The sequence below is a fragment of the Schistocerca gregaria genome, chromosome 3 (genome assembly GCF_023897955.1).
Source record: "Schistocerca gregaria isolate iqSchGreg1 chromosome 3, iqSchGreg1.2, whole genome shotgun sequence".
Classification (NCBI taxonomy): domain Eukaryota; kingdom Metazoa; phylum Arthropoda; class Insecta; order Orthoptera; family Acrididae; genus Schistocerca; species Schistocerca gregaria.
Window position 1 is genome coordinate 539,456,157 of NC_064922.1, and position 9,300 is coordinate 539,465,456.

At 39.9% G+C, this 9,300-nt stretch overlaps 1 protein-coding gene across 1 annotated transcript in view; it reads right to left on the reverse strand.

Moving 5' to 3' along the window:
• Positions 1–8,988, reverse strand: part of LOC126354531 (uncharacterized) — a 126,801-nt gene extending 117,813 nt beyond the window's left edge. The window contains exon 1 of the mRNA XM_050004260.1: positions 8,937–8,988. Within this exon, the coding sequence (XP_049860217.1) occupies positions 8,937–8,969 (33 nt within the window). The 5' untranslated portion in view covers positions 8,970–8,988. The remainder of the gene's footprint in view (positions 1–8,936) is intronic.
• Positions 8,989–9,300: the final 312 nt, after the last annotated feature.

The window sequence follows — 9,300 nt, forward strand, 5'->3', positions numbered from 1 at the left end:
TCGAGGACTGCTCTAATCTCAGAGCCGGAGCGAATGAGGAAGAGGAGGTCATCAGCAAATGCCCCACTGCGAAAAGTGTGTTGGTGTAGGGTGAGGCCAGAGAGCTTGGCCGTCAAGCCTCCAATGAGGGCCTGAAGGGCAATGGCATACAGAAGGGTAGAGAGGAGGCACCCTTGTCGTATGGAACGGCAGATAGCTACCGCCCTGCTATAACTGAGCTACCAATGCACGACTCACGACCCGTCCTCACAGCTTTAATTCCGCCAGTATCTCGTCTCCTAGGTAGAGCACTTGCCCGCGAAAGCAAAGGTCCCGAGTTCGAGTCTCGGTCCGGCACACAGTTTTAATCTACTAGGAAGTTTTATATCAGCGCACACTCCGCTGGAGAGTGAAAATTTCATTCTAAGGTAGTACATAAACAATACTCTACCATTGAGAGAAGACATATAACCAATGGCTAATGCATTGGAGCATGCTCCACACTAAGCTCAACTGCCGATAGCACCACTCGTAGTCAAATACTGTGGCGGTTAAATGGAACTTTAGAAATAATTGAATGGGACCTATTGAAGACTTGCTTACGCACTGGTGCTGACTGTACTACAGCGAGGTAACTTATGTATGTCAACGGGTAACGCTAGTGTTAGCACAAAATCACACGAGAAATCCTATTAATGTAGTAATCAGGAGGCATCCCAGCTACAAAAAAAAAAAAAAAAAACTCGAGTCAGAAGAATACGAGGTGAAACAGTCGAGTGTGTCAAGTCGCTGAAGACATATCAACTGATGTCCCTAGGCATTACTGCCGAAGGAAAACGTCGCTGTGGACGATGCTTCAGGTTCCGGGTTTTTAACTATGTGGTGAAACGCAACTGTAGGTCAATCCTATTTGTGAAGACTGCTGAAAAATCACTGTACCAAGGAATGCCCAAAAGTGAAGAGTGATAGAGCTGTCGCATGCGCCATCTGCAAAGAAAATTATATCGCCAGCTACCAGGACGCTCCGACTTCAAGAGGACAATTACTTAATAGAGAGCACAGAAGCTGCCAAAATGCGGAACGTAATGAGCTATCTCAGATTACTTGCTGCACTTCAGCCCAAGCAGCCTCCAACCACCCACTCACAGCAATCAACAACTGAAAATAGCTGCCCTCTGGATGGCGAACTTCACTGCAGTGGATTAGTGCTGCAGTAAGGTTGACCTTCCAGAGGGCGTAACAGGGAAACTGCACACCAACAAACACAACATCGCGGTAATTTACACACCACACGGAAGATACAAGATCACCTAAAATCGGACAAGGAAGCTCGCCACTGCTGGAAGACGCTGGAATTTATAAGATTTCTTGTATTCGTGGGGAGCTGTACGTGGGCACTACAAAAATAGCTGTCAAAAAACTACTCGAAGAGCACAAGGGCAATTGCAGAAGAGGGGAGAATGACAGAGCAGCTGTTGCGGAGCATGCTTTATAGCAGCTTCAAAGAGTCCTCTCCGGCCAGTGGCTATTAGAGCTATCGACCTGGCAGCCACAAAAGTACACCACGAAAGGCTGTACAGAGAGGCCATAGAGACTTTGAACACCCCAAGTATTTTAATAGGAAGGAGGATGGCGTGAAATTGAATGAAATTTTAATTCCGGTGCTGAAGAAGATGTCTACCAGTCTTCCACCAAGGGATAATAGTAACAGCGGACAACGGTAGTCGACAACGGCCAGTTGCGTTCTGGTATTCAAAACATGTGACTTCACGTCACTGCGCGGAAGCGGAATTTTGCTGTAGTGTGTAGCGAGCCAGGGTGTGAATCGGACATTCAACAAAGTTGTGATTCCACTTGAAAATGTCCTCAGTAGTTGGGAACGAAACGACGGGTTTTAAAGCGAAATCCCTTCGACAGCGGCATGATACTCCGGAGAATTTTATTTATTGTGACTACTCCGGCAGTGGAAGTTTACATTGTACAACATGGACTGTGATTTCTTATGACTATCTCTTGATAGTATATGACAATTAACAGCTATTCAGCACCGCAATGCCATCTCGACCACAGGGGGGTCAAGTGGAATACATTCATTCCAAGGGAAACATATTCAAGTTGACTTACAGATCTCTATATGCCAACGTTTGTACTAATCAAATAGATAATATTATACTTAAGAATGCTAAACCAGACTTTCGCATTGATAAGTCTTCAACTAAAATATGCAGATCACTGAAAGATGGACCAGGCGATCTTTCTCACCATTTAACTCAAGAAGAACTGGAGAAGATAATATCATATATTAAAGTTGATAAATCTGGTGGCTTAGATAACATAAGAGCCAAACAAAAGTCCTAGTAATTGTCGGATTACAAAATTATGGAGGAGGTCTCATGTAGTTGCCACTGTGAAACAAGGCAAGCAAGTTGATGATCAAAGGAGTTACAGATCAACTGCTCTTCTCCATGATTACTACAAGATGTCTGAACGAATGATCCATAACAGACTCTTAGAAGCAGTTGAACCTCCCTTAAGCTGGATTTAGACAGGTAAGAACTGTACAGACCAGGTTCTAAATCTAATCCAGCATATTAAAGACGGCTTTGAGACAAGAAATGCACTGGGCTAGGATTTATTGATCTAGCAGTAGCTTACGGCACAATTAACCATCACATACTCCCGTGAAAAATGAATAAAAGAAACTGAAGATTACCATCTTACATGAATGATTCAAGATCTCCTTCAAAATAAAATGTTTTTCGTTGAATCACAAGTTCAGCTCTATCGATGGAGGGTGCAACAGAACGAGTTACTGTAAGCAGTGTTTTGGCTCCTCTGGGAAGGGGACTGATCTGTGAATACCAGGGGAAACCTTGAAAAAAATGTCAGTTTTCTAAACAGTGTAACTCAAAGAATAAGATTTGTAAGCCCATATAATGCTTACTAGCTTTTAAGAGATCAGCTTTAGATCTCACACTTTTTAAAATTTTTTTGTTCAAGTGAAATAAACCATGCTAATTATTTATATACATCATAGGTACACATTTCTCAAAACAAAAACAAAGTAGAAGGTTTATTTTTTCGTGTAAGTTCTGTACACTATTATCTTTAAAGCACACTATTGAAATTATGGTGCTGTCATAAATTGTAGCACAATAAATTTTTAAGTACGTTTATCAAAAAATTTCAGGGTTTTTCTTCAAAAAAGCATTTTATTTTCAAACTCGAGTCACAAGAGTAGGTAATCTACTTCTTAGTTCGGCATGTTTTAAGACAGCATAGAAAATTTCAGCTCTGTATCTTTAATAGTTTTTAGCCAAAGTGTACCGGAAAATGAAATAATTTAACTTTCGGGAAATTCAAGTTAAAGTTAAAACTTGCTTCTTCTATTAAACTTGCGTGGCACTAATGCATCCCAGGTCCATATTCGTCTTGTTCCCTGTGTTGTTCTTCCTCCTTTCTCTCTTCCACACTTCTTATTCTTGCTTCTTTGGTGGCTTCCAACCCTGATTTTTCTGCTTCAAAGAGTCTCCTCCGGTCAGTGGCTATTAGAGCTCTATGCATATTTAGTTCACAATGCATTCCCATCAGTTCAATAACATTAATCCTTGACACTACACCGTCATTGAAACATAGAACATCTAGCACATCTATTTTAAAAGTGTTTAGACCTAGTAGTACAGTTTTTGGTAACCATTTCCATATACAGTTGTTGAAACAACAGCAAACACTGACTAAATAAACAAAAGATAAGCAACGCTAAAGCTTTCGCAGGTTAGCCAACTTAAGGGACTAAAAGTCATTAAAAGTCATAAAAATGAAACAAATGAGAGTAAAACTTTATTTTCAATAGAGCTGACTGTGTGACATAGGGACCTCGTGGTGCGTGCAGCCACTTTTAAATTTCTCTAATTTTGCTACTTTCTGTGGTCCATTTTCCTGGAAGTAAACTTTTTCTCGTCCAGAAGAGGACAAAAATTTAAAAAGCGATTTTTTGCCAGTTACAGTATTCACGTAGAAGTCCCCTTAATTAATATTTATATCAACTGTTACATACTGGGTAATAACACACGAAGTTTCTTATATGCTGATGGTCTCGCTCTCTCTTCCGAGAATGAGACCTTTGAATAGCAGGTACTAAATCTTAGCGCTGCTTTGGAGGAATTAGATAAATACTGCTGTAAGAACCAGTTAAAACCAAATGCCAACAAGCCACGAATGTGCGCATTCCATCCGAGGAACAAACTGGCCGTTAGGAAACTTCGAGTTACTTGAAGAGGAGTGCAACTGGAACACAATTTCCAGTCCATATATCTTGGAGTCACTGCTGAGTGGTTTGTCTTCCAAAAAAAAGTTTCTGAATGTAAAACAAAAAGTACTGGCAAGAAGCAACATATTGCTAGGGGAAACAGCAAAAACAGTTAAAACTACAGATGTATCTTTTTGTTACGTTGGAGGTGAACATTCTAGGTCTATTTGGTGCAGTTTTTCCCCTTCTAAACAAGTGGGTATCACTCTTAATGAGTAGTGTAGACTCATTACTGGATGTCTGGAACGTATACAGCGGCAAAATCATTTAATTGGAACTGCCTCTCCAGACATTAGACGTGAGATAGCTGCATGTAAAAGAAGGTATATCTTCCTCCAACAAAGACCCATTAAGTGATCACCGTCATACTTCTTCAGTACTGACGTCCAGGAAAAGTTTCATCAGGGCAACAGACAACACTGGACAGTAGAGTTATTCCCAGTTATGTATGTGAAAGTCGAGGACTGAATACCACTGGATAACACCATCGGAGATTCTGACTGTTGACTTCACTCACGAAAGACTCTGTGAAAAACTCTGAACCGGCTCAGAGCGGCAGTCGCAAGGTCAAAAGACAATTTACAGAAATGGGAGTATTCCACATAATCAAAACAAACTACAGAGCCCTTATACCATTGTATACTATATCCTCCATGATATACCACAGATGACAATATCTCTGCAAGTTTTGAAGCTGTTGTAATTGTCAAATATTGGATGACAGTTGCTTCGATTGTCATTTTTGTGTGTTTTCACGTTATTTTAATGTATACCAATGTAGACTATGTCACTGCTTTTTGATTTTTCAATTAGTAGTTAGTTTATAAGTGTTCTTATGTTTATTTATGTGTGCATCTTGCATGCTGCCGTTTGCTGCTTTTAACCTGAATAAGTAAATGGAATATTTACATTCGTGATGTGTATGTTGCAGCGAAGGCTAGCTCAGTGCGGGACGCAGACTTTAATGTCGCGCGCTGCTGCTTAAGCGACACCAGCATCAATGCCACCAGGGAGACAGGCCCTAGCCCCAGTGGGATGCCTTGAAACCACTACCACATAATCTTTCTCATCTTATCACCTCGTTGAACGAGGTCTGTTGAGAGTAGAACTCACCAAAGCTGCTGCAAACAAGTGCCTGTTGAGCCGCCCCAGGAAAGAAAAACATATAAAAACAGATATTCACTAAAATGAGGAATGGGCAAGAACAATCTGTTTCTTGATGCTGGACACCATTGGTGCCTGGCAAGCCACCAAGAAATTTCAGTGTCAGAACAAGAAGCTGCTGCCGCTCTGCGTTGGATAAAACGTGATTTGCGAAGTTCAACGAAGAAGGGACCGCGCTTGAGGGTGTTTTTGCTCACGATTTTAAACCTGTCTTTGATGGTCGAGGAGAGGCAGCCCCAATACCTTGCCGCCAAAGCTGAAGTTGTCAAGATTGCCTTGATGGCAGAAGAAGTAATGCACAACATTCTTCGCCTAAAGAGTAGAAAGGCTTCTTATTGAACCAATTTAGTAACCAACAGACTCCAGCTTGTTCTTTACGTTGATGATAGATCTATCTTCATCTGGAGCATCAGCGTTAATGCTGTATTGCGCTTCTTCCACCTAACCATCACAATCTTTCAGACTTCGCAATTAATTAGAGAGTTGAATTTATGTTGCGAAAAGGCAAGCCATCATCCTCATAAATATATGCCTTCCTGATGACTGGCGCTGCTACAAGTTAATTTCAGTGACGTCCCACCGATGAGGACTGCACGATATCCAGACATCACTGTAGACTGAAGATTTACGGGGTGTCTGCTGATCGAGGAAATCACAGGAAGGGAACAGAAAATCAAGATGGCACGTACCCGCAACCAAATCCGGACCCCACTTCGCCTCCACAGTTTGGATGGTTTCTCCCCAAGACTCTAATGCGTGCGCTCCTACAATAAGTTTCGGGTAGTGTGAAGAAACGCTGTGAACAAATACATTCTAAAGCTACAGTACATGCAGAAAAAGGCACTGAGGCTTGTCGGTCAGCTGCTATAAGGCTTCTCTTTGAGGTACCACAGTGATACCACATAATTCCTCCCACTCTGCGGCCTTTATAACTTGACTGCACTCAAATTCTACTGGAAGACAACACCGTTAAGAACAGACTAATGATATTAACTGCAGTGATAATGAACAACAATAACTAGTGTCACAGTAATGAATGTAAGGTAACCAAATAAGAAAGTTGACAATAAATAAACACAAACTACAAATGAAGACTTTGTTGGCAAAACATAGGTGGTTTCAGAACCCCAACATCTCACTGGATAGTGGTGCAGTGAGGTCCAGAGACAGAAAGAGAGAACAGCTAAGAGAACAATGAGAGAAAAACACTGCTGCCTTTCTATGAAGTTGAATAGTCTGCTGCTGTACAGCAATTGGTCTCACTGAATGTAACTAATGCGCTTTCAGAAAATACCTATGCTCTGAGAATGTGTGAACTCTGCTTAGTCCGTGTTCAGCCCATTAAGCATATTTTATCCACAGATCTGCATGGAGAAGTTCTGTATCAGACAATTTATCTGAAAGAACGCTCAGGTGATAAAATAGTGAATTAAACCCTCTGACATTCAGAGTCATTGTTCCGACATTCAGAGTCATTGTTTCTCCCCTGTTATTTACAACTGAAAATACCATGCATCTGAGCAGCTGTTGTAGAGTGAAATAAAGCAGAGTTCGTTACAAAATGCTACAAAAATAAGAGAATCATTTTGCCTCCGCATGCCGCCCCCGCACATGGCACCTCAGCCAAGAAAATATCGAAAAAAATGATGTTTTTCGGGCTTGAGAAAATTGTAGGCAACTAAAAATAAGAGTACAAGCTAGGGTGAATATTGACAGTGTTTTTTTTTTTTGTTGGAAGTGTAGAAGACAGTGCTTTACGATGAACAGTGCGTGAGGAACAAATGATGAAGCTTTCAGTCATTCTTAGTCATCTGGCGGGAGGAGCGCTACGACGGTCTCCTGTGGTTATTCTAAATTGCTATAACTTTACCGCGTTTAAAATTGCATGTCCGAATGAATTTTGGTTATCTAACAGGCAAATTAGTATTCTGTGAGAATTCTGGGGTGGAGCAAGTGGTTATATCAACCAATCAAGACGTTAGAAAACGTTACTGCATGTTTATGGTATTATTCATAACGGCAATTAGGCCTATATCACATTTTCAAAACTTTTATAAAACTAGAGCCATGCTCTAATTGTTATAAAATATATGATAACACTATCCTCGTACACCGTCAAAGTTTTTATAAAACGTCTTCCATGAAAGATGCTTGGAAAATGTCTTTTATAGTGTAATAAGGGCCTTGGAAAACATGATGAGGCAACAGAACTCCAGCAGGTATTCAAATCCAATAACATAAATTTATCCTTTCAAATTTCCAGAAACATAAATAACGCAGCCCACTTGCTGCATAATATAACCAAAATATATAACTGACATGTCAAAAACAGTAATCGAATTCACGTTCGTATAGAAAAGAAATTAAGATTAAAGAAATGCGTTAATATGGCAACTATCTCGATCAAATATCAAACCTGTATTACCTAGGCTGCAATATCATACATGACCAAAATAGAGGCATTGAGAGAAAGTTAGCTAGTATTTCACAGTATACAGCACAGTCATCAAAACTTTGCTGAAAATTTTTTGCAAACTACAAGATAATGGTAGCCCAACTTGTCTGCGTGGCAGTAAGATTCACATCAGCAATAGGATGGAATTCATGCCAAGGAAATGATGTTTCTGAGAGAAATGAGAGGTCGTGGTAGACTGGATCAAATTAGTAGTGAAGACAATAAAGACTGAAGATCTTTTGAATACTTGGCGAACCCACAGAAGACTTCTAAAAACGATTCGCCCGTGTTCTTCGAATGAGCAACAATCGGTTGCCAAAACAACATCTTAAAATACGACCAGTTGGCAAAATATGTTTAAGCATAAAAAGGACGACCTGGACTTGTGGACTGGAAGAGACACAGAGGACTAACCTGTGATATAGACGATGATGACGATGTTGACGTAGTGACAAATACTGAAGCATTCGGAAGAGTAAAGGGAACAAGAAGTCACCTGTAATTAGCAGAAGACGAAGTTCGGAAATGTCAGACACATATTGAAGAAGACGGTTACTCAAAAATTATAACTGAAGAAAACACAAAATGTAAAAACAGAGTATTCGGTATGTTGGATGATTTGAGAGAAGGAAAATCCTACCAAGAACTGAAGAAAACAGCAAGGAAATCAAGGAGGACAAAGTGAAACGGAAACCTGCTTTTCTCAGATTTATGCTTATGTCAATATAATATATAACCAATATAATACATGATCAAGGCTTTGACTGTCTCAACCTGAATTTACCATTATTGTAACTGTAACCATCATTCTTATTATATTATCTTGATTTCTATTACCATCGTTATATTTGAAGCAGAATAATTTTCAACTGCAACTACTGTAAGAAGCTGAACGTGAACATTACTAATGACAAAAGCTTCTATTAGAGACATTCCATCTAAAAAAAGTATGCATATTTTACGCATCTACTGGTGTTGAATACAGTAACGTTAAAGAGCTTTTAAAACTAAAATAGCTACTTAACCAACCATCATGGAGTTCATCAGCTCGAGCACATTCATCCTTGGCCCCGAGGAACGGTCTTCCTGTAACAGAGCGTGCTAGTTAGTTTATTATAATGGTTACTCCAATAAGTGACAAATTTGCCCAAAATGCAAAGGAAACTAGAGAGAGATACAGAAAAAAAATTATCAAGTTAACAAGCTTGCACACTATGAATGTTCTGCTAATGATCACAGTTTAGAATGTGAAGCATTTCATTACGGAATAGCTCAATACGATAGTTACTAAAGGAAATAATAATTTTTATCAATTTGATATGGATCCGACTTGACATATGGAATCAGTTGAAGGCAGTATTTGTGTTATCTACATGATATAGCAACGTTACAA